Genomic DNA, 26,734 nt, shown 5'->3' with positions numbered 1-26,734 from the left:
GCCATTATAAGAAGCCTCAGAGGAGGCATGCTTTCAGTTGTTGAAACCCTTAGCCTAAGGATACCAGCTGAGCCACCAAACTCTCATTAAGACGCAGAAGGAGGACTCTGAGTGAATTTTCTACGTCACAGACACAGGTAAGGAAGAACTCAAGTTACACTTCTTTTACCTTTGAGTGATGTATGAGTGTGTTCCTGTACCTGTGTGTGGGGATTGTGCTGTTACATAGAAAAAAGCAGAGAGAAGACACTTGTTTAGAGATGTGAAATGAGTTCATTAGGAAAGTACTTGTTGTCTCCTGTATGCAGAAAGCAGCATCTAATAGATCTTGGGAGAATACTGCCGCACAAGGACAGACACCGAGAGTCCATCATTTGTGATTTATCTGTTGGTGGATCTGTGTTTTGTTTTTTATTTTGACCTCAGGTGATCCTAGAGTAATGTTCTTTTTCCCAATTACATTGTTTGTCCCCCTGAGGATTTCAAGGCACAACAGTCACCGTCAGCAGTGCTCACCTCGCACCTGATTACTACTTAATTAACACGAGAGAAAGTCACCGATCATGCTGAAAAAGCAGTTACTCACTCAGCTGCTTGGGGTTAAAGGCTGCCTGACTTTTATACAAAGCAAGTCAAGCACATACTGGAAAGATAAATCATATAAGAATGAATAAAACCTCTGATATCAGATGAAGCAAGTAGAAAAGGCGTTTTAGAAACATAAATACTCTCAGTAGTTTTCTATACTTTTAAGGCTGAATTATATTTTTTTGTCACTGAATGCCACTCCAAAAGCAGTCTTTTTTTTTTTTTTTAATGCTTTGCTTCTTCGATTGACCATGAAGTACTTAAAAGTCAGGTGAAATACACCGCAATGAAACAACAAAGAGACATTGACAAAAGCTGTTTTATTCTTCCCAGAGAAGCTTCAGTGTCGTCCCGAAACAAGAGGGGGGAAAAAGAGCCAGAGAAGTGAATCAGTTGAGCGCCGTTATTATGCTAAGCGCGTGATAATGATGATTTTGATGATAATGGTAATGAATGTGCATAATCTTTTCCCATTATCAGTAAAGAGGATACTGGCATAGACAGGGGAGAAAATGGGTGGTTAATGTGCCATTGGCAGATTGATGACTCCACACTGGAGAAATGTTTAATAAAGGATGGGACATGTTTACAGGACAGAGTCAAATATTGTATTTAAGAGGTGCTTCTTGTTAATCCAAACGATGTAGCCAAGTAAATTAGGTTGTTAGAATGTTTTTTTCTTCTAAATTCAAATGATTTCTATTAATTCTGTGTAAAAATGTTTATCTTAAATAAAAGCCCTCTTTGTTTCAGGGAGGCAAAATGTTGTCAGGTTGATGTGCTTGTAGGCTTTTTTTCAAAATGAATCCAAAATGATCTGATATTTGATTTAGAAACATTCTGTTTCCAATCCAAGATTTATTACATATCTAATCATACACCATGTTATGGCAAATTTAGTCACAATTAGCTTTGCAATTATTTGTTTATCCCTTTAGAAAAGGAACATTTTTTTCCCCCTGGTATGTCACGAGCAGTCCTGGCAAAAAAAAAAAACAACCTCTCATGATTGCTGCTGTCTATACAATTGTAAATTCATTGCACCGTTAATAGGATTTTTTGGCCTTACTGTGGATATCCATACAGCTTGTAGTGTTTTTTTTAGACGATCATTGACTGGTGTTCTGAGCGTTAAGAGTAGCAAAGTGTCCAGCGACGCTCATATCTGCTGCCCTCCCCTGCTCCAGTATTTTGCACCTCATCACATTCTCCAGCGTCACTGTCCTCACCTTGATAAAAGTGGGGAGCTCGTCTGGCTGTGCTAGATTGCATTCCTCTGACTCCATGTCCAATGGATTAGTGCAGGTGTCAACGCAGCTTAACAGCAACTAGATCAACGATGACACCACGTCAGCTGACGAACACTCTGCAGGATTTCAGCCATACAGTGTGTGGCTGAAAGCGTAAAACACTGCAGGAGTGAGTGCATCATTAAGGGCATTTGTCCTTCTTGTGTTAAAATCTTAAACTTTTTTCTGATGGCCAATAACTAATGTTGCTTTGAGAATAGACTTTTGATTTTCATGGTATTTTGAATGTTTTTATTTTTGTTGGTTTGTCTTGATTTCCGCATAAAGACATTTTGGCACATGTCCTTTTTGTTGGGGGCTAAATAACCTTAACTCCCTTTGTTTCTGTGGGGAGTGGCAATGCAACAAAGTGTCATGTGAATGCACTTCCTTTTAATCTCAAACATTGTCCATCCTCTATACTTTAGAGCAACACCCACAGACTCCCACACTTTATGACTGTTCATCAGTCAATGTGTCTGCACTGCACTCTGCGTTCTCACTGTGCTCTAATTTAAGCTGAACAGCAGCACACTGGAAAATGTTATAGTTTTGGGGGCTATTAACACAGCTTTGTGGGAACTAAAGGATATGATTGTTGGTGTGGTTTCTCCCCTATGAAGGACACATCAGATGCTGGGAATGATTGCTTTGGAGATGTCACCCAGTTGAGTGTACACCCTCAGGTGCAAATGTCTTCCCAATTAAAAGAAACCCTACATCTGCAATTGATGGAAACAATAGTAATGATATGCTCAATTGATCTGATATGATGGTGCCTCGAAAATGAACTGAATAGGAGTTTAAAGAGAATCATATCGCCACTAAATATTTGTACTAATGTGTGTGTGAGTGTTATAGCCTATGCGGGATACGAGGAAGATAAAAAAGATTGCGTGCTCTACAAGCTGTATAAGATAAGATTCCCTTAAGGCACATAGTTATCAAGAAGCATGAAGAATGATTCTTCCAGCAGATATGATAACAATACGACAAAGAAATGTTGAAAGTTAGAAGTGATAAAAAGTTTCTTAGTTCCATTTAAGTGCATGTTGTCTGAGTTATCTTCCTATGCTTGAATTTAGCAGCTTATACAACCAATTCTTGAACCTGACGCCATCAACTCTTGATCACTGTCCCCTTAATGATCCGTAAAATTCATATGTGAAGATAACGCCACGCAATCACTGCACCTCTGGATACCTTCTGACCTTAGATGCAACAAGAGAGCAGATAAACGGCATTATCAAGAAATCTGGTACAGCGGTGGCAGTCACGTCTTAATCACATTAGACATTACTTCAGGATCCTTTCTGAGAGGAAGGGTACTACTGCACCTTCTCTTGAGCAGTGACTCATGTCTCTTTAGACTTATTTCCTTGTTCCCTCTCTCCTTCACTTGACATCCTTGCATCTTTCCATGCATCGCTAATGGGAGGGACAAAGACGCAAGTAAAGGGCGCAAGTGTTGGATGCATGGATGCAATTTAAGAAACATAGGATGTACCCGTGGTCCTCTCAACCCTTTGTCTTAGGCTGCTCTGGATGGGTTTGAAATGCTGATTCAGAAACAATCCTGTGGCTGTGTGTGTGTGTGTTCATTTTCCTCAAAGGTCTACAAATCCCCCCAAATTCAGAGAAAAGTCCATCCTCTCTGTCTTTTGCCTGCTCCACTTTCCCACAGCTAGGTGTTTGTTCTGCCCTCGGAGTCTGCCTTCTCACCGTAAACAATAGGACATGGTGCAAGAAAGCCTGAGCCCTTGCAGAGGGGCGTGGTCATACACAGCTCATTTACATTTAAAGGTACAGACACAGAAACAGCCTGTTCTGAACAGGGCTGAAATAGAGGGGTTTATAGACATGATCAAATACAGGATCAGAGTGGATTTAGAAGAAACTTCACAGACATGTTTTGAGGAGCTCTGAGACTTATTTAAACTGGTTGAAAAGGAGGAAAATATGTGACCTTTAAGGTATTTTGGGAGTTTTTATGTGTCTTTCAAGTGGTCACATTTTGTGTAAAGGAAAAACAAGTCCTCTGGTCATTTACTGATTTCTGATCTCTAAACAAGAAATGCAAAATGTCTGATCTTTTTTGGAAGAATTTTGCTTTCGAAGACATCTCTTCAGGCCAGAGACAATTGTGATCAGCATTTCTCAACAATTTTGGATATGGATGGACTCAACAATTAATGAAACAATTAAATGGGGAAAAGCAGTTAACATAAATCAAAGGAATGACCACGTCTGCTGGTTTAGTTTCCTCTATAGTTGTGTCATATAACTTTGATTAACTTCAAAGATCACTGTGCGTTTATAGCTTGAATTTTTCACTTGAATTAACCGGAGAGAAAAGCTTTATTTTCAAAACTGATATAGGAATTCAATGTCAAAGCAGACAAATTAGGAGCCCTAAGAAGTATCCTCAAATAAACAAGATGACAGCCTTTTTTACAGCCTGAAAAGCAGAACTCAGGGCTGAGAAAAATAACAGAAATGACTAAAGCACCAGTCACTGCTGCTTGTTTAGCGCTTTGCTCTGAGCCTTACCTCTGGTTTTAACCTCAAGGAGACTCAACATTTTCATTAGTTCAGGTGTTCTGACATCTGGAGTTTGGCAGCTGGACATCCGGATAAATACATTTTAAAATCTAACACTAATAAAGTGGGAATTAAACCCCTTTAGAAATGCAATGGCCACATTTTGGATTGGGATTTTAATGAGTACAGGGACATTGCAGGCAGTCAGTGATCTATGAAGAACAGTATCATGTTTACTGTCTAGACACTACATAATGACAGTTATTGTCATATGTTGCAGGAAGCATGTTTTGCACCACTAAACTGGTTAAGATCAGTATAAGGATAATGCCTTACATAACATTTTAAAGGTTAAAAGCCACTTGATTAGTAATAACTGCATTAAAAGTTGAAGATGATTTTAAGGTATTTTTGTGGGAGCAGTCATTGATACAAATAATCTTTCTTTTTCTGGACTATCTATTTTGTTGAGAGCTGCAAAGAGTTCAAGTCAATCCTTTCTTACACTGAGCTTTAGGCATTGTGCTCCAGACAGATCGTCATCCTGAGACCATTTAATGATAGAGTGAAACACGACAGAGACGACAGAGAAGTGATTTGGAAAAAGTGCGAGAAATTAGGTTTTCGGTTAAATCATGAGAAGTATAGTGTTTGCCGTACTTCCAGTCTCTGCTGCATATTCATATTTAAGTCGGGTTCGAATCTGATTTGTGGCTCCTTCCCACATGTCATTCCCCATTCTCTCTATCTCCCCAATTTCTGTCCTATCTACTGTTCTATCCCTACATAAAAAAAAGCCATCAAAAGCCCAAAGAATGAACCGTCAAATAAAAAGAGAGAGGTCTTCTACGTTGCCTCAATAGCTCGTTGTCCATATGAGTATAAGCAGTGGATGAAGCCTCTATCATTGGTTTGTAGACTAAGGTTTTTATTTGTCAAGTTCAACATTAAGGTTGGGTCCATCATTGATCTTAGAGAGAAACTCAGCTTTATGTGTAGCTGAGTTGTCAGACACTAACTAGGATCAACATCTAACTTTTGATATGCGTAGAACATAACAGTCTTGATATAATAATCCAGATTCCCAGGGCCTTTGAAGATGATCATCACAGGAAATAGTTACCAATACCACCTGCTGGGAGGCGCTCTGCAGCAGCCTCTTCATGCCTGTGTTGCCTCCGCAATCAGCCTTTTTTCTGGGGACCTTTTTTTTTTCACGTAGCTTCTTCATTAGGTGAAGGGGACTGTGTGCATTACATATAGCAGATACAGATGAGCTTCAATGCTGTGTTACAATTTTTCAAACTTTTAACTAGTAAGCAAGATGCACATTTGGGTAGACTGAGCCTTGAGTTATTGGATAGGACAGCTGAAGAGAGACAGGAAATGTTGGGAGGAGAGAGTGAAGGAAGAGCTGCAGCAAAGGGCTGAGGTTGGATTTGAACCCACGGCCTCCATACATCACAAAACATTACCGCTAGGCTATCCAGCACCCTGGCACATTTGTCTTTAACTGAAACAACTTTCTTAAAGTTCATCATAATACCCTTAATCGTAGTGCTTTTCTTGCTTTAACAAAATCATAAAAAGTGTTTAGTTGCTCCAAGAATATTTAATTAAGAGGAGTTTATATTGTTGGGTCAAAAATAGAGATAAATAGTCAGTTGCAGACCATAAATATTAAAAGACGAAGCCTGAGTGACTTCACCCATCTGTTACTGCAGGGGGCTTTGGATTCTCATTGATGGTGGTCTCCATGCTGGAAATCCTGTCTCACCCTAACTTTTAGTCAATCTAACGACAGGCTGAGGACTGCCTGGAGCTGTGGCGGGTTTTAAGCCTCCTGACAAACCGTTATACTGCGCCCGCCTGTCAGTCAGTCAGGTCAGCTGTGTGTCTTATTGTGAGTAACGCTTATCCTTTATGAAATCAAGACTGTTTAAAAAAAAATTCACCTCCCATACAGTGTGTGCCGGTTTGAAACATGAGCTAATCAGACCTATTTCATGTTTTAAACCGGGCTGTAAACATGTTCATTTTTATGTTAATAATTTGAATGGGGTGTGTATGTGACTTCCAATGCTTCTGCAGCCAGCCTCAAGTGAACATTCAACAAACTGCAGGATTTTGCACTTCTGCATTGGCTTCAAATTTTTCAACACCGGAGGTCGCCGCTTGGAATGCAATTATATGAATATCGAAGGTTGCATTTTTCCATTGAACACTCCTTGTAACCTTGAATAATCCATAAACCTTACTGTTCGGATCAGAGTCCCCATGAATGTGTTTCTGTTGAACTTCACACGAGAGATCTGTGCGACTGCTATGGAGAACTTAAACAAGCACAACCCAACACATTTCTAGAACAGCATCAGAACCGAATTTGAAATAACCTAAGAACTCTAAACCTGTCGTTTGAGGCCTGTTGTCGTTTTTCCCCCATCTTCTTTTTATTGGTCAATTATCTCAGTTCAACACTTTTCCAACAAGCGATTAGAGAGAGGCAGGTGATAAAACACTCATCATTCTTCTCGGGTTATAAAGAATTAATCAAGCACCTTTAATGAACCCTGAGATGTAATAGCTAGAACGGGAATTTGAATAATTTTACCTTCCTATTAAGTGACACCCTCACGCCATCCATCTTTGGTGGCTCCTGGCTCTAGTTCGCCCGTAATGAAGAGGAGTTAACATCTTCAAACCACTAGAAGAAACTGGAAACCTCTGCAATATGCCATTAAAGGGGGCGGAGCTCAGCCGTAAACTCCCTAACGTGGGAGTGGAGAAGAAGAAACACTGGGTGATAAGCGGAGGAAGAGAAGGGAGTGTTGGGGCTGAGAAGAGTGGAGCATCAAGAAGAGGAAAGAGGATGCATGAGAGGGAGCGACAGAGAGGGACCCCTGGGTTATCTATGCATTAGCAGACTCCTTTGTGTTTTTCAGCTCCATGCAGACGCTAATGGATGAGATAGAGGGAGTAAGAGCTTTGTCAGAGAAGAGCAAGGAGCTTTTCTTCTCCTCAACTCACATTCATGACACCTTGGCCCCTTCTCCATCCTTCATTAGAGCTGCTAATGCTAATTTATTACCACTGTTAGCTATACTGATACAGCTCACATTGCAACTTTGTACACAGTGCATCAATCCCGCTCTCATCTGCTCTGTTAATGGCTTCAAAAAAATGTTTTTCCCTGAGACTGTTTACAAGCAGAAATGAGGTTGGGAGGGGGGGTTTAATCTAATAATTCTTATAAGGCAATAGTGCTGTAGTACGCGAGGTCGGTCTTTTTTTATCCGTCTCGTCTCGGTCTCAGATTGGGCCGACTTCGGATTTTAAACGAAGACTGGTCAAGACCATCACTGATGGGCTATTTTTCTATTTCATTACCGTGATGAGAAAGGAAAACCCCTTCTTATTATAACCACCCTTACCTGACATATCCAGATACACATCTTCTTTCAAGATATAAAGAAAAAGTTTATCTGGACTCGTCAGGGGAAGTATAATAACAAGAGGCTAGATGAACACATTCGCTTGAGAAGATTTGAGATTTTTTGCATTGTGGTGCTTTGAAAAAATAAAAGTGCAGAGATTTTGTTTGTTGTGGTTTAACGTCAGATAAAAAAAACTTAAATTTAAAAAACATCACAAACTTGTGATGATCTTTCATTGTTATTTATGGTCTTGGTCTTGCTTCAGTCATGATCCCTAAATGTTTTGGTCTTGTCTCGGTATCGTCCTGCCCTAGTCATGCACTTGATTCAGTCTCGATCCCTAAATGTTTTGGTCTTGTCTCGGTATCGTCCTGCCCTAGTCATGCACTTGATTCAGTCTCGATCCCTAAATGTCTTGGTCTTGTCTCGACCTTGGAGCACTCTGGTCTGGCATGTCTTGGTCTCAGTTAGTTTGGTCTTGACTTTTTTCACGCATGTCTCCTTCTTACCATATCTTCAACTTGGTATAAAAACGCAGAAAACAACAATATGTTGTTGTTGTTGTTTGTTGCTTTGTTTTAACGAGTAAAAGTTATCTAATATTAGAAATAATTAGATACCCTCTTAAAAAAAAAAACCTAAGAATAAATAACATCCCTTTTATTCCTACTCCTTCATCCCCCCACTCCAATTAACGCACACATACATTTTAAAAAGCTGATTAATGCTCTTTTGCCATTTCTGACTCACGCATTTACTCAGAAAACCAAATGCAAGAGACAGGGGCCCTTTTAGGAAGGTTTTGATTGCTTCCTGTTTGTTTGAAAAACCCTTTGAAAGATGTTCAGGGTCTTAGTTAACTCTAATGGAAGCACAAACAGTCTATTTGTTTTGGAAAGAACTGGGTAAAAGCATTCATTTGTGCAAGATGGAAAGACTCATCTAAAGGAAAAGAGACATTCGGTCCTTCACTATATAATCCATGTTCTTTTTTTTTCTTTCACCAGCATCATTTGGAGGGGCAAGGTTGTTTTTATTAGTGAATAAAAAAGATCTATTTTTAAATAAGACTTCCTGCAATGAGTTCACCGTCCCTGGATGAATCCATCTTGGTGATCTGTGAGAAGCCTTGTACGACGGAGCCTCCTTTTCTCAGTGATCATCATTTTATCCGTCATATATCAGCCCCCTGTGCCCAGTCAACTGTCTGCTCTGTCAGATAGATTAAACAAATGATTGCTCATGTGAAAGATCGCCGGAATAGAAAGCTAATTTATAGGCACTGGGGGCTAAAAGGCACCAGTGGCAATACCAAGACCGAGAGCTATATCATTACTGAAAGAGAGCAGAGAGAGGAGTGTGTCATGGTTTCAATCATGTGAAGACACCCTCTACTTTGAAGTTGAGATATGGAGAAGTTTGGAGTCTTTCTGGCCCCTTGCTGTCAGGAGCTCATGAGAAAAACGACAGGTTCATTTGTTAAACTACTTAGAAAAGTGTGATAACCAAGGCATAAGAATTCATTTTGAACATGCCATCCAGAAAATAACTCAAAACCTGCCTCACTGACTCCACAAGTACATTTGGTTAAATTAATACGTTTTTATTTGTTACATCGCTCAGTAGTACAATACTTGTTGTTGTTGTATGCTAACAATAAAATCTATATTTTTAAGATGTATTTCGGAGCTTTGTTGTCTTCATTTGAGAGGACTGTGGCTAGAGTACATATCTGGGAGAGAGAATGGCCAACGAAATGCGCAAAAGTACCCACTACTGTTTTGCAAAACCCTGAACTTCTTTGAGTCCACTTGAGACTTAGCTAGGAGCCCCGGAAGTCTCACACACAATACACAAAAAACTGTTTTTACAGTAGAAATGAACATGTTTACATCCTGGCTGGTACAATAAACGATTTTGTTCTGATTAGTTATTGTCCTCATGGGCACACACTGTATGGGGGTAGACATTTTTTTTTAACTCATCTGTTTTGATTTTATGAACGATATGTGCCATAGTTAGGCGCATAGCTGATATGAGATCTGCAGAGTCCCTCTGCACCTTTAAGAAAAAGCTAAAGACCCAGCTCTTTCATGAATACCTACTAACTTAATGATGATGGTCTCCATATTATTGATGATGATGATGGTTGTGACAATGGTTTTTGTTTGATAACGATGACTTATAAGATGGTTTCTATACTAATTAGAGCTCTCAAGAACTGCCGTCAATGTTGTGCTTTGCCTCTGTGCAATGCCTGTCTGCACCTGTGTGTCCTTACTGACATTGTTCCCTTTTTTCTAGATCCTTGCTTGTGTTGTACTTACTCTCTGATGTACGTCGCTTTGGATAAAAGCGTCTGCTAAGTGAATTGTAGAATTGTAGAATTGTAGATGAGGTGGGCGCGATGCAACGCTTTGTCAGGAGGCTTAAAACCCGCCTCATCTCAAAATCTTAGCCTGTCTTCAGGTTGACTGAAAGTTAGGCTGAGACAGGATTTCCAGCATGGCAGTTTCCTCGGATGAGCCTCTGGAGCCCCTTGTAGTAACCGATGACGTCACTCAGGCTTTGTCCATTATATTTACAGTCTATGCTGATAACTGGCAACCTTAACAAATCTGATCTTATCCAAATTAGTCGGTTCACCTTCTGAGCGATGAACTAAATGATTGACTAAGAGAATGGCTACACCCATGCTCCTGACATTCAGAGTCCAGTGTATCAGGTGACTCAAAAAGGATATCAGTCCAAAAGAGAGAAAACTTTGACAGTAACAGCCAAGTGCTTTTTCATTTATCGTTTTCAAGAAACAAACCAAACTTCCCAATTGACCTCAATATACCCTTGATGCTCTCAAAGGTAAAAAATGATATCTTTCCCTGCTCTTGAGTGACCACTGTTCAATTAAACGTGCACTCCAGCAATTTAGTGGTGCACTTCTATAGTTTGTGTCTCAAATAAGACATATTGAAAAACAGAATTGTAAAAATTGAAGCAGAAGAGGAAGATATATCCAGACTTTTCCTTTCCAGTGAAGCTTCAAACTTCTTAAACACTGACCTACATGTTCCATAATGGAACTGAAAAGCATCTTTCATTAACACCTCCTCTTTTACTATGAATCTATTTTAAGCAAAGCATTAACAGGATCAGGCTTTTTCCCATCAATCATAAAAGACAAATTTAAACCCATTATGCAACATACTGTAGCTCGATCGGCTGTTCAGACTCATAAATACACAACCTGGAAGTGGCCATATGATGGGTAATGCAAAAAGCGTGGTCAATGTCGCAAAGTCAGAGCAGGACTGTGTCATGTTAATGTGATGTAATTGTGGATATCCATCCATCCATCCATCCATCCATCTACCCATCCATCCATCTACCCATCCATCCATCCACCCATCCATCCATCTACCCATGCATCCATCTATCCATCCATCTACCCATCCATCCATCCATCTACCAATGCATCCATCCATCCATCCATCCATCTACCCATCTACCAATGCATCCATCCATCCATCCATCCATCTACCCATCTACCAATCCATCCATCCATCTACTCATCCATCCATCCATCCATCTACCCATCTACCAATCCATCCATCCATCCATCCATCCATCCATCTACCCATCCATCTATCCATCCATCTACCAATGCATCCATCCATCCATCCATCATCTACCCATCTACCAATCCATCCATCCATCTACTCATCCATCCATCCATCCATCTACCCATCCATCTGCCCATCCATCTATCCATCCATCATCTACCCATCCATCCATCCATCTACCCATCCATCTATCCATCCATCTACCAATGCATCCATCCATCCATCCATCCATCCATCTACCCATCCATCCATTTACCCATGCATCCATCTATCCATCCATCTACCAATGCATCCATCCATCCATCTACCCATCTACCAATCCATCCACCAATCTACTCATCCATCCATCCATCCATCCATCTATCCATCCATCCATCCATCCATCCATCTACCCATCCATCCATCCATCTACCCATCCATCCATCCATCCATCCATCTACCCATCCATCCATCCATCCATCCATCTACCCATCCATCTGCCCATCCATCTATCCATCCATCCATCTACCCATCCATCCATCCATCCATCCATCTACCCACCCATTCATCCATCTACCCATCCATCCATCCACCCATGCATCCATCCATCTACCCATGCATCCATCCATCTACCCATCCATCCAGTCACCCATGAATCCATCCATCCATCTACCCGTGCATCCATCCATCCATCCATCCATCCATCTACCCATGCATCCATCTGCTAGCTCAAGAAACTTTACATAAAGAGTAGGTCTAGCCAGTACTCTTTATTAAATTATTCACAAAGATCCAACAGTAATCCGCCATGGGTCCAAGCCCGAGCCGCTCGAACTACAGGATTTTATAATAAAGGCACGTTTTAAGTCTACTCTGAAAGGTAGAGAGGGTGTTCGTCTCCCAGTCCCATACAGGGAGACTCCAAAAGAGAGGGTCCTGATAACTTAAGGCTCTACCTCCCATAGTAAGAGGTAGTAAAGGGTTAGGTGTATTATGCCATGTAAGCTCAAGAGGTGTGCAAACAGAATAGAGTGTTTAATAAGCCAACAATGTACGAGTGCAGTAACTGCCAAATAACAAGTTAAGAGAGTCAAATCATTATCTCTGATATCCAAACACCTTGAAGCTGCAGCTCGATAGTGTAGCCTCTTGACATTTAATAACCTTGTCAATTGTTTCTTGCTAACAGAAATGGCGTCTATTCAAAAGAGAGAAGGCAGCAGGCGATGTCTTGATAATATTTGTTCTCTTAGTCAAAAACATGCAGCTCAGTAAATCATTGATTTCAAAATCAAAGGTGGTAATTAAAATAAATGAATAAACCAATCTCAATTAGAGGTTTGCACTCCTAAGCAGCTTTCATCAAAAGTTTAGTTTTAATCAGTGTCTCATCTCGTGCCTCTCATGTCGTGTCATCCTTTAAGTATACTATACTGGAAATACAGAGGAAATAGAATGGAATAGCAAGTTTCTTAATAAAGCACATTTCATTACAGGTTTGCGCTAAACGCTTTACATTAAGGGTACAAATACAAGAATACAAGAAACACAAGTTTTTTTAACAATCATGAATAAGATACAGAAATTCAATTTAAAAAAAACACACACAATCCACATCAGAGACATCACATAGAAATCAAACACCAATAAGTATCAAATAAAAATAAAATAAAAACCTAGAAATACATACTTCACTTACAACCAATGACACAAGTGATAACTGGGGCCCACATTGGGGCCCACATTTGGGTGCCCCATTTTGGGGTTTGATCTCTTGTTCCTGCAGCAGACATGTCTGATGTGTTCTCGGGCAAGACACTTGACCACAAGTTGTTCCTGGTGTTTCATTTGAGGCGTATAAATGTGTATAAATGGTATTAATTAATATACATATATACTAGCCTTAACCGCCAGTGTGTGAATGAGTAGGTGTGACCTGCGGTGTAAAAAGCACCATAAAAGTCCATATTCCATTTACATTCCCACTAACACACACACACACAAACACACATACACAAACAAACACGCACACACACACAAACAAACACACACACACAAACAAAGACACACACAGTAACTAGGCGAGGATCCAATGGAGTGTTTGAGGACGGGAGTGATATGTTCAAATGTTCTTGTCTGTGTCAGGACTCTAGCCGCTGAATTTGAAATAAGTTGAAGTTTTCTCACAAATGGTTTGGATAGTCCGGCATACAGAGCATTGCAGAAGTCTAACCTGATTAAAATGAATGCATGGACTCATTTCTCTGCGCCTGTTTGTGATATGAAGGATCAGGGTTTTGATATGTCCTTTAAATGGTAACATGCTGTTCTGGTAATTCAGGAGATATGAAATAAACCTAGAAAACAGCGACACTGTTTTTTCAAATTAAATACTTGATGAGATCCTTTAGTTGTGTTCACACTGATTATGTGATGAACTTCAGGTTCTCTGATACTGTCAACTTTTTGTTTAGCTAAAAGCCTAAATCACAATAGTCTAATATGATCCTTTGAGTGTGTGGAGGCAACAGACATTGTACATCTTTTCTCATTAGTGTTATTCAATAGTGATGGAGAAAAGGCCCACAGTGAACTCAAACGCTGGTTCCTATCAACACACTATTGCAAAATAATAATGCGTGAAAGCCTCATCTTTGTTGTGCTGGAGTGTATCCGGGAACGAGTTTACTCATTTTGTTCAATTAGCTCAGTAAGGGGCACCTAAGGGAGAGTATAACAAAATGAAAATGGCTTAATCAGCATGCTGGCAAACGATCATTGCATAAAACATCTCAGCAAGGCAAACAAACATGTTGCTTTAATGATTTCCCATAAAGCCATTTATGTATTTTTTAAAAGGGCCTTAGTCACACATGACCTGTTTCATCTGCTATTGACTAACAGTGGTAATGTGCTAAAGTGGAAATGGTCACAGTGCTGTAGTTTTTACTTTTCATTCACTCTCATCCGAGGCGTCTGCACACTGGGAGATCGGGATGCTTTCATTATGAGCAAACCTGCGGAACCATTGTAGACCAGCATGTGACCAGATAAAGATTAATGACATTGAATATATTTACATTTTATTTTGTCATTTATATTTGGAATGTTTCATTTAAGAAAATAGACAACTTTCTCATATCCCAAGTACAAATGTATCTCAACTTGTTTTTGGAAATTTACCTCTTAAATCAATAGTAGTAGTTTGTTTTCCTTGTTCCCCGCCTAAAGTCATATATTGCTGTCAAAAAGTAATACTAGTTTTAACAATACATAAAGTCCCATAACAATTGGCCTCTCAGACTCTTTCTAAACAAAATGCCTTTATTTAAACTCTCCATGGTGTTTTTGTTTGGTCCCTCTGTAAAGCATCCTTAGGTCCCTTGAAAGGCGCTTTATAAATGAAATCTATTATAGTGATAAGAATCACAATTATTATTATATGTGTAAACCTACTTCAATATGGGAAACCTGACCCGGTTGGGAACAACTGTTTTAAAGCATATCCACACCTGGTTGAAGTATTATTTATTTATTATTTATTATTTTATACCAGGGTATCAATGCCTGTGCTCCTACATATTATATATCAGTTATTTTTAGTTTGTTGATCTGTGCCATCTATACAAAAATTAGCTTTCACCTGACATCACACATACAGAGGCTTCCTACTGCTGCATGCTATGGAGAGGTTACTGGTCTCATTTGCTGCCTACGTGTTTTAATCAGTTTTATTTTTTTATTTTTCAAACAAAATACAGTCGTTGTTGAATTGTTTGCACTAACCAACAAGCGGAGAAGCCCAGGTTTTAATTCTACAGAATCCCATCTGGAAAAAAAAAAAAACAAGCTGTGAATGCAAGACTTTTGTTGTTTGTGGTTTTTCTTAGCAAAGCCATCCCAAGTTCTTCACCAGAAATCAGTCCACAGGATGTTAGAGGCAACTAAGGGACACAGGGATGTTCCACTACCATACACAAATCCACACCCTGGACTAGGCGCCAGCCTATCACATGGCTGACATACAGAGACAAACAAACTTTCATATTCAGACTCACACCAACAGGCAATTTCGAGTCACCAACTAACCTACTACTGTAACAAGCATGTCTTTGGAGTGTGAGAGGAAGCTGAAGTTGGTAATTCAACAGAATAAAGTACATTATAATTCTTTCAAATAGTACCTTAGAAATATAAAGGTCAAAGTAATAATTATCAAATTAAAACAATATCTTAAATCTCTGAAATATTTATTTTCTTAAACTCTGACCTTGGCTCATGTAAGACATGGTCTTGGCTTATAGATCTACAGAGGCTGCAGTCCGTGTGTCGTGTGAGACAGAGGCAATCTGTGATGTCCTGAGTGGATTTTTTTCTTTGTTATCTGTTATTGGATGATGTATCAGTGAGTGACAATTGATTGGAGTCAGAGAGTGGAGGTCAAGAAACAAACACTGTGCACCTGGTCACAGATTTGCAGCTGGCGTCAGAGACCAAAATATGATCTGAAGTTTACTCATCCCTGCAGTTATCTTCTTTCAGCTTACACATTTAATAATAGTTTTAACGTTTGGTGTACTAAAAAAAAGCCACCTCTTCTCCTAAAGTCTTTTATGTAGTTGAAACGTGCAGGTTTTATTCAAACACACCAATGCAATCCCTCCTTATATCAACTATCTGAATGTACACAGTTCTGTGTACCTTATTTTGGGGCTTTAAATGATACATGCTATGACCAACAAGGAACATCAAGCAAAGATCAACAAAGACAAGGTTCAAGGTTGTCTTTACTATGCCTGTAAGAGGGCAATTTGTTTTGCAGTGGGCAGTAAAAAGATACATATAGTAAATACAGCCAATAATCAGCATACAACCTAAGAAGGACGATATGAAGTAAATGAGACCAGTAGACAATAAATGCAATGGACAAAAAAAAAACGGTTTCAAAAGCAACACAATACTGTGATGGGACAAATTAACTTCTAAGTCTCGTTGTCCTACATGCTGGCAGGCTGACTCTGCGGACAGATGGAAGTAACCTAAACTCCTTAGACAAAGGATGACTGTGACTTCAAAGTCTTGAAGAAGGCCCAGGGCAGGGGCATGTCCAGAGGGGTGGCAAGGGGTGACATGGGCCCAATCTATGATTGGCTGTTTGTGTAATTAGAGGCGGGACTTAAGTACAAATCAACTTTTCTGGCTGTTTCAATAGGCTAATGGTTGTACCTTCAGTTATAAATAAATACTTTGCTCTTTCCATAAAAAATGAAAAAGAAAGAAAAGAAAAACGTGTGCACATTGTCTACCTTGTAATGGATTTAATTCCCAATAAATGTATTTGTGCAACTTAGACAGCGTATAAAGGCGTACTTGTAATTTTATACTTGAAATTGTGACTTTGCACAACCATATTTATTTTTGAGTCACTAGAGAATTAGTTAGATTTATATGTTTCCAAACTGTGTTTCACATTATTAGTGGGAATATGAAGGGTCAAAAAGTTAAATTCATTTTGAGCTTGTGCCCACAAACGTCATGCCACCCCTGCATTAGTCAGTGCCCCAGGTGGGCCACCCCAGTTTAAAAAAGTCTGAGTGACGAACCTGCAATTTTCCCACACAATTAAATAATACAATAATGCTGCGTGACCCGTACTATGTGACTATGTAGAAAGTTCAGACCGATTCAATAAAACAAAAACATCTTCATACAAGTGTTGAAATCTCAGAATCCTACTGCATAAGCTCCATCAATGACCAGACTAGGGACTGCTTCCTGCATACTAAAACCATTATCACTTAGAGCCCAGGTGTTGCTCTCCCAGCAGCACAACAGCATTGCCAATCACCTGTTGTTGGCAGATCTCTATGGGCCAACATTGTGACTGATGACTAAAATCAAGCTGTTGAGCTCTATGATTTGAGAATAACTAAATGTTTCTGTCACTTTGTCTGCTTTCACCCTATAGGCTGGACCCACACCTCAGACGCTTTATTTCTTACGTTCTCCAATTGCTGACACTTGTTGTAGAATCAACTCTTCGACCTGCTTGGCTCCTGTTTTTTTCCCCCCTGCCTGCCTGGCTGTGCTGAGCGATGAAGATCCCTCTGTGGTACCTGGTGGTGCTGCTGGCATGTCTCTTCTCTCCTGGACGCGGTGACTGCCAGGGGGAATGTGTAGCGTGTGGTCTGCTAATGCAGCAGCAGCAGCTGCAGCGAGCCTTCAACACCATGGTGAGTGTGTGTGTGTTTGTCCCTGCTAGAGTCACTGTAGATAAGAGCCTCCAATAATGCTTATCAACACTATAGTGTGTCAGTGTGGGTACAGCTGCCCCAAGCCCTCAACTACCTGATAATGGTGTTTGTTGTAGTGATTGTCTGAGAATTTTTGTTTTTTTTCATCACAGAGCAGATGTTGAAAATGCATTTTGGACAGTGTGCTCTTTCTCTGTTCATATACAAGTTTGAGGGCAGGCGACAATATGATTTTTGTTGTCACTAGTTTTTATTTTTCAAACAAGTATCTAAAAATAGATAAGAAATAATTCCTTTGTTAAATTGGGGATTTTGTTGAGGTAAAAACAAATACACTGTTCATATTTTTGTTGTCCTCTTGACTTTATACAAATCAACAAGTGAATAAAAGATTCCTGAAAGAGATTTTTTAACATAATCAGTAAAAATACATTTGTCTGTGTAACAATATGTTACAATATGTGGAGTAAAATGTCTGCATCGGGAAATCCAGACACCATTGTGTCATAGAAAAGCATAAAATGACCACAACTTGACTGCAGTTTTTGTTAGTGGCATGTAATGTGTGATCAATTGCATTTCTGAGGGCGCTGGTAGCTGTAGTGATTAGAGGGCACGCCCATAGGAGGACAATAGTCGTCCAAGCAGGTAGCTCAAACACCTAGCTGTGGTAGTGTCACCCACCTGGGGGAGGGGTTACTGCCATTTGTGATGTCACAAAGGGAAAATGTCCAAAAAAAAGGGGGAAAGTGGAGCAGGCAATAGACGGAGAGGGTGGAATTTTCTCATGATTGGGACAGACTAGAGACACACATGAGGGTTAGAAACATATGTTAAAGTGTTGCATAATATGTGGCCTTTAAATAAATTCAAAGCATCATTTAGCTCACTGGATATTGTCAGTAAGCTTTCATTTGCATTTTGCATCACTTGAAAGATAAAAAAATTACTAGTGTGGATCATTCTGTTACAATTCAGACTTATTTGTGCTTCAATTGTCCGTGTCCCTTTTTCTATTTAATTATTCACCACTTTAAAAAAAATGTTGAGTGGTTTATGAAAACAGAGGAATGAAGGTCCTCTGGTTGTAAAGTATCACAAATGCATGAAAGAGTGACAAGTGAATAATGTAATGGTTATCGTGACTTTCCCCTATTGGGTTGGAATTTAAATCTGAATTGGATTATTTGCATGAGTAATTATCTTAAGCACCTGTGTGAGGCTTCGTGACCAACGTTAAAATTCCTGCCTCTGCACTCAGAAAATGCGATAGCTCTCCAAACTCAAACCGAAAACTTCAATGCAGCACACAATCTCATTCCCAAACAGTGCAAGACACGACAGCGGGTAAAAATAGTCTGTGGAGCGTCCATGAATAGCTGTAGGACGGCTAATTTAGCTGATAATGATGCAGAGAAAGACAGCTGGGACCTTTTTGCGAGTTGTAATAGAACTCTGTAATTGACTGCTGCTCAGTATCATCAGCCCAGGCTTACATCGGTGACTGACACATTTTATCAGCCCCTCATTGTGTTAGCGGCTTTCCCATTGAGCCACAGATGGAATCCACTGAGCAATTCTATTGTTTCCTGCTCCAGACGGCAGGAGCATGTGCAAGGTGAAGGTGTTTCTCTCTCTCTCAGGAACCATTGATTTATCAGTACACACACCTTCACACTGGGAGCGTTTCACATCAAACATTATAGAGCATCATCCATTCCACTGAGTACATGCATTGTGTGAAGCTAATCGTAAAGGGAAATGCCAGCCTTTGTTTACATTTGTGCTAATTGTCTGTGCTACAGTTATTATTATTATCAGACAAATTTACATAATCCAGAGCATCCCATGCATATTTTCTTCTGTAAAATACCATCCTTTCTTTAACCCCCTGTAGGGGCCATTAGACATTACCCACTTCTGTCAGGCTAAAAAAACAAAACAGACAGTTTCAGTTGTGCTTAAAGGTCACATATTATACAAAATACACTTTATCATGTTTTATATCAAACACTGATTTGTGTCCCTATAGCTTGTCGCAAACCCCCAAATAATGAGGAAATTCCATCCTCTGTCTTTTGCCTGCTTAGTTGTTCAGAAAATGTGTGCTCAAAAAGGCTATTTGGAGATTTTCCCTTTGTGACATCACAAAGGGCAGTAACCCCTCCCCCATGTGGGTGACACTCCCACAGCTAGGTGTTTGTTCTGCCCTCTGAGTCTGCCTTCTCACCGTAAACAATTGGGGCATGGAGCGAGAAAGCCAGGGCCAACCAAGCCCTTCCAGAGAGGGGGCGTGGTCAGACACAGCTCATGTTTGTACCAGGCTGTAAACATGTTCATTTCTGCTGTTCAAATGGCTTTTTTGTTTGTAGTGTGTATGTGACTTCTGGTGTTTCTGGAGCCAGCGTCAAGCTAACTTGAAGAACTGCAGGATTATGCACTTCTGCGTCTGAGTCTGGCTTAATTTTTCAACACTGGAGGTTGCCGCTTGGCTTAAATACAGGATACAGGAGTGGATTTTTGAACTTTTTAAAGTTAAAAAAAAAAAAAACGAAAACATGAAAAAACTACACATTTAAGTGAAAGAATCAAAGATTACACAGTTAAGAAGTGACAACGTGGGTATCTACAGCAAGAGTGAGATTGACCCCTTGGTCAAGAATAAATCCTGTCTTAGTTGAGATTGTCTCACAACATTTTTAAGTACCCGGAGGTTGCTGGAACAAAATGGCAGTCAGCCAACAATGTGTATGCTCTGTATGGCATCAAGGAAGGCATCGCCATTTTCAGGGGTCACTTTTGCAAACCTCTGCTCTGCCAACAACATTATGCCAAATAATTTAGCTTCATGGTGGACATGTGACAAAGACTACGCTTTGCAAACCGTCCTGCAGACTCTGTCGATCCAAGTTTTTAAAAGTACACAACTGGAAGGAGGTGGAGTGAAAATCACAAGCGAGGAAAAATAGAATTACAGAGTGTTCTTGGCTGTCCTTAAACCTTATTGAAGCTCACACCACATTTATATCAATGGATAAATCATCATTTGTGAATGGTTTGCTTTTGATGTTGTCAGTGGTAACTTAAGCAGGACGAGGCAGGGGGATGCACTGCACCTCGGGCATCAGCAAAATGAGAAATCTGGTTCTTAGTTATTTTTTTACCCCTATATTTTAATTTAGTCTTTAAGGCATGAGCTGAAGGGAATGACCAGATGATATTTAACAGTGATTGTACACGTACATGTCTTTGTAGGATCAAGTTCATTAAAGTTACTTTTTGGGTCTTTTTGCCTTTATTAGATATGACAGCTGAAAAGCGACAGGAAATATGGGGAGAGGAGAGTGGGGGGGGGGGGGGATGGCACGCAGCCGAGGTCAGAGGCTGAATTTGAACCCACAGCCGCTGCGACAAGGACTATAGCCTCTGTACAAAGGACGCGCGACAAAACCGCTAGGCTATCAGCGCTCTTTGTAGGATCACGCTAACTCAAATAATTGACTGAAAGAGGTGAACCAGGGATTACGGCCTTTTTTAATCCCAACATTATAGTAAAGTGCCAACCTAATAAGCTAATAACCCTCACTCTTTGAAGCCATATGAACAAATCTGAAAACCTTTTTATCCTCCGGCCCTCTAAAGCATATAAACACACACACACACACACACACACACCGTCTCACTCATAAACTCCTCTAGATTGCTCCATTGATCTGACGTGGAGAATCCCCTGGTGTGCTCATTTCATTTACGATGGATAATTAATTTCCGTTGATAGATTCACAGCGGAACTCCCTCTTCCCTCGTTCCCTTGATGTGGGCAGGTTTTCTGATAACAATGCAATTTATCTCATTTGAGTGGGATTTGACGAGTAAATGGGATTTGCTTCTTACCTCAAGCAGAAATTGAACTCAGTGGGCTCGTGAGTTTGAAAAAAGGAGGAAAAGGAACAATTTGGTGCAAATAAGTATATCTACAGTGTACAAACACGGCCTGGCAGCTGTAGATTATTAGTTTATATATGAAGTCAGTCTGAAGGCAAACTGATGCACTGAGGTTTAAAATAATGTCAGTGTGAATCATTTCAGGAAGCATTAAATATAAGGAGAAATAGATTCAACATAAGAAAATATAAACGGTAAATATTATCCTTAAAGCAGTTCAAATCATTTTTTTCATTAAACTGCACCTGAAATGTTCTTCATACATCATCGTCCTTCCCTTGTGTTTCCACCAGGAGTGTATGAAGGTTTGGTCAGGTGTGACACTACAAGAGAGGACAGGAAGGTCGTTTAAAACGTCACAGAGTCCGTGATTCATCACAGAAAAAGTTCATTATATATTAAAAGTTCAATTTGAAAACACAATATATGTAATATTATTTTCTCTCAAAATCAGTCAGAAGTTAAAGAGCGAGTCTGAAAATCATTATGTCAGCAAAGGACATCGTTTACTCGCTGTCCTTCAAACTCATTTATAATTTTTTTTCCAATTTTGTGCTGTCAATCACTTTGCAGATGGAGACGTCAAACGTAATAAATGATTGACGTCCAAATTAGCACTAAACTTCATACACAATGAATGTAGCAGGAACAACGACTGACTCTCCAAGTCAGAGACTGCTGTCTCACCCTGGGTCTGAACACGGTCAGCTCACTAATAAGCTAGAAATGTGTTATTTCATCAAGAGCTACCCTGTGTGACTGCGATTTCATTTTTTTGCCTAAAATGCGAAGCCCACTTAGATTTAAATGAGCTTTCAACCTTCCCAATCCTAACTTCTTGAGTGATGAAGGGTAAGGTGACATGCACTCAGGAAGACGTTCTGCAGTTCTAGCTTATTCATATTTCAAGCTATAGTGAAGACCAAACATGGCTTAAAGATCAGCTCTCATTGGGCTTAATGAGGACTGACACCTGACTCCACAATCATGACACGACGTGTCTGCTGAATGTCAAACCCATCAGTCTGTAAATGTGCACACAGCAGCAGAGATACACCTCTCGCCGGTTGTGATGAAACACACAAGGGTCTGTTCAATTGCTTAAAGATTTAGATGCAATATGCAGAGTGAGCTTAGGCGGAGCGGCAGAAGCTCAGTCCGTATGGACTAATGCCGGTTGAGGTGCTAGTTCACTTCCTGAGCACCGTCGAGATGCCCTCGAGCAAGACACTGTCCATATGATCCTGTCTGTGCATGTGTGTATTCCTGCCCTATGTGTGTAGCATGTGGAATAACACAGTGAAAAACTGAATATGGCCTGAATTTGATTTCTGGTGTTGTCATAGTAATAAATCAGGTATTGAGAGTTTAACTGTAGTGGGTATTAATGGAGCTATAATTGTTGCAAAACCATTTGCAAAGTCATAAATAATTCTACAAATGCACAGCAACCGTTTATAATGTAAGTGTTAACAATTAATTGGTAAATGGACTTGAGCTTGTAAAGTTATTTTCTAGTCCTCTGACTACTCAAAGCCCTTTTACACTGCAGGTCACACCTACACATTCACACACTGATGGTAGAGGCTGCTGTGTAAAGTGACCATCAGTATTAACTCATCCATTCATACACATTCACATGGCGCTCATGAAGCAGTGGGACCAACTTGGAGTTAAGTGTCTTGCTCAAGGACACATCGAACATGTTGCTGCGAACCCCCGACCTTCCGATTGATAGACGACCGACTCTACCGCTGAGCCACAGCCGGCCATCCGTCACACCTGTTGCTTTTAGTTTCTGACTGAAATAGTCTGTTGCAATTTCCAGTTGCATTCTTTTAATCAATCAAGTTCATAAATGAACCATTCATTAAGTTCTGGCCCTCTATCTAGTTGCTTTTAAATATTTTGGCCTAAGACCAAACCAAACTAACTTCTGCAGACGTCTCCAGTAGACCAGCAAAGCTTGTAATAAGCTTGTGAAAGAGTGAAGCATCGAGCAGAGTTCATCATCAACTTGGGGTTAGGCCATCTAACCCCCAACCCCTCGGTAGAGGGTCGACCGACTCTACCATTGAGACACACCCACCAATTTGTCTCATTCCCAAACATTGTTTATCTGCTCTTCTGATTTGACTTTAAAAGTCACTGATTTTGGCTGCAAAAGACGTGTTACATGCAGTTGCATGATTGGCGGTGTCACTGCTGCCCTATTGGCACTGGAGGTACAGTGAGTTTCCCCTCTCGTAAGACTGGAGGTCTAATTCCAGCACATTGTACATGTCAATGTGTCCTTTCCCTGCATGGGCGAGACACTGAACCTTAATCCCATCTGAAGACATGTCCTTTGGTGTGTCAATGAATTATATTTAGATTTGATATGGAGGCTGGCATGTTGAAGGGTCGCCCTTTTTTGGATTTTGTCATGGATTTATACTTTCACGAAAAGGAAAAAAAAAAGATATAGCAACTAAGGAATCCTGAGCCTACCTGTCATTGACATTGCTACCATGGCTATAATCTTGTCTTTATATGGCTGCCTGTGAGGATTTAACTCAGTTTAATTGTCAGTGCCTTTCATTGGGTTGGCATGGTGAGAGACCAGGATGTTTGGCAGCCTGGTTAAAGGGCAGGGAAAGTGCAACATGAGGTTTGAATTTGGCTCTTAGGTGTTACACCAAAGGTAGGTTGGTGCTTAAAACTATCCAGCTATGACATGGCAGGATTTTGACCAGAGATCCTTTGGTCATCCAATTGTATCATGAAGTTAGTCACACTAATGTTTGAATGTGATACATTAACACACTGCTGTGTCTTCTCCCTCTGCAGGTGTGTTTGTTGGAGTGTGAGGGTCACGTCTCCTCTTCATTCACATGGAAGCTGTGTAAACGTGCCCTAAAGCTATCGCACCATCCGACAATATCTGAGGAGGGCGCTCTTTTCAAGAGAGCAGGAGGGGAGCTGACCTCTGTCGACCTGAACTCAGACAGTGAGCTGCTGCAGTCGGCAGCCGAAGAGCACTTCCAGGAGGGCGATCGGGATGAGACACCCTTTGAGCAGCGCAGTGTCCAGTATGACTCATCACTGCTGGAATCCTCTGAGGAGGGGGAGGGCCTGCGGGGTCTGGTGGATCTCAGTCTGGTGGATGAGGACAGGAAGCCAAGGGAGGAGAGGAACGTGGGGAGTGACAGCCAGCTAGAAGTGGATGAGGATGATGCCTCAGAGGCCATCACCTTATCCAAACGCTTTGGTGGATTTCAGAGGGGCCGCCATGGATACAGGAAGCTTATTGGCTCACCGATGAGGCCCCTACAGAAGCGCTATGGTGGGTTCATAGGTGTCCGGAAATCTGCCCGCAAGTGGAACAATCAGAAGCGGGTGAACCAGCTGCTCAGGCAGTACCTGGGCATGAGGAGCAGCCGCAGCGGCAGGTTCAACAACGTCCCTGTAACTCGCGTTTGGAGGCAAAACAAACTGTAATGAGAGTAGTCTCGAGCTCACAGAATCCTGTCCCTGTTACCTCGATCCGTCATGTTTTCAACAGCTCCACTCCACTCTCAAGTCACCGTCGCCACCAGAAGGACAGACTCTGCCATCTTATTTCACCGCTCTTTGTGTCTCTGAGTAACAAGGAATGTTTTGACCGTAATGTTCTTCTTAAGCATATTTACATGCCAGTCTGTGAAATAAAAGAATTAGAGAAGTGCAATTGAATATATTTTTGTGTGTTGGTATAATAAAAAGGGCCAAATAAGTTTGGTAAACTGGTTCACTGCATGTTTTTCCACCAGAGATGACACCTTAAAGTTTGACTTTCATGCATATCTCCATGGCACTGACAACTTGGCTTCAGCAGGGTCTTTTTCCACACTGTGGTTTGTGCTGAGAAATATTACTAATTCCCAGCCTCTTTAATGCACTAATGTGTTTCCACTTAGGTATCCCCATTTAAAATGACAAATGTTGACTGGCCATAACTGCCTACCCTCCCAAATGTTTGGAACGTGTAGCTAGTATTATCAAAGTGTGAAAGGACTCACTTTCAAATTTAGCAAAACTCTTCATCCCTCAAGAAAAGCCTTTCCATTTTGCTGCATTTAAAATACTGTGAAAAAGAATGTCCCTTACCTTCTTATTGTGTTCTCATTTCGTCCATTAGGAGGACTTTATCAGTGTAGACCCTGCAAGTGAGGAGTTCCTCTTAAGGAACGAGGAGCTGAAAGATGGCCGGCTGCTCTGGACTCTTTGCAGTGTAACAATACTGCCCTCTAGTGTTGGTGGAGGAAACTTTCTGCTCTTTGAAACTGACTTGAAATCAGTTTTGGCAGATATTCATTGGTTTGTAATTCTCTTGGATTGTTACCTCTTTTATGCATTTCTAATGAAATTTAAAAAATACATAAAATGACACACATAATAATGAGGGTGGTGAGCTAAAACTAATATATTTCTTCTCAATAAATAATCCTGAATCCATAAAAAAAAACCGCAACACTATTTTAACTTCTCTGAATCTGGTCATTGCCCTTGGAAGAAACTGCAAGAACCTACGCCCTATATGGGAATTATACTTTATTTTATATATTTTAAAAACAACACAATTCATTTTATTTTTTATAAGTTAGAAACCAGGGATGGAGAGAGTGGGGAGGGGGGGGGGGGAGCCACAGGTGGGATTGACCCTGGGCCGCCTGCTTGGAGGACTACAACCCCCGCACTAACCACTATCGCCCCTTCTAGGCGATGGCAAATTAAAAATTTGAACAGCTCCTTAGATTCAAGCATTAAAATGATAATATAAGAATGACAAGACTTTTGCAACACAACCATCTCCTCACCCCGTTTAAATAATCTTCATACAATCCATAACTCACCCTGACAAGTTTAACGTAGGTCAAACCCCAGAGTCAGGACAAACTGCCTCCCCACTTGTTCTCAAACAGGACAGATGGGTTTGTGCCACAATTTGTCTGAAGTGTTGAAGGCAGCAGGCCCTTTGGCTGTGTCTCACACTGTAAGAATGAAAAAGGTCATAAAAAAAAAGCCACCATCGTAATGAACCCAGTGAGGGAAAAAGTTAGAAC

The 26,734-nt window shown here is 40.5% G+C and overlaps 1 protein-coding gene across 1 annotated transcript; it reads left to right on the top strand.

The window, feature by feature from the left end:
• pnocb (prepronociceptin b) lies at positions 1-26,264 on the top strand. Its single transcript, XM_061052600.1, has 3 exons — positions 1-137; positions 17,420-17,684; positions 24,480-26,264. The coding sequence occupies exons 2-3, from the start codon at positions 17,547-17,549 to the stop codon at positions 25,128-25,130; spliced, it is 789 nt and encodes a 262-aa protein (XP_060908583.1). The 5' UTR covers positions 1-137; positions 17,420-17,546; the 3' UTR covers positions 25,131-26,264.
• Positions 26,265-26,734: the final 470 nt, after the last annotated feature.

Source organism: Labrus mixtus, chromosome 12, assembly GCF_963584025.1.
Source record: "Labrus mixtus chromosome 12, fLabMix1.1, whole genome shotgun sequence".
NCBI classification, from domain to species: Eukaryota; Metazoa; Chordata; class Actinopteri; order Labriformes; family Labridae; genus Labrus; species Labrus mixtus.
Note: the sequence above shows the minus strand (reverse complement) of the source record. Positions and strands in the feature narration are given on the sequence as shown.

What these genes read in the sequence shown, in the direction of transcription:
- pnocb (XM_061052600.1), top strand. Translation starts at nt 17,547, where the DNA reads ATGAAGATCCCTCTGTGGTACCTGGTGGTGCTGCTGGCATGTCTCTTC. An exon ending in AGCGAGCCTTCAACACCATG is followed by an intron (nt 17,685 to 24,479) that starts GTGAGTGTGTGT and finishes CTCCCTCTGCAG; the next exon opens with GTGTGTTTGTTGGAGTGTGA.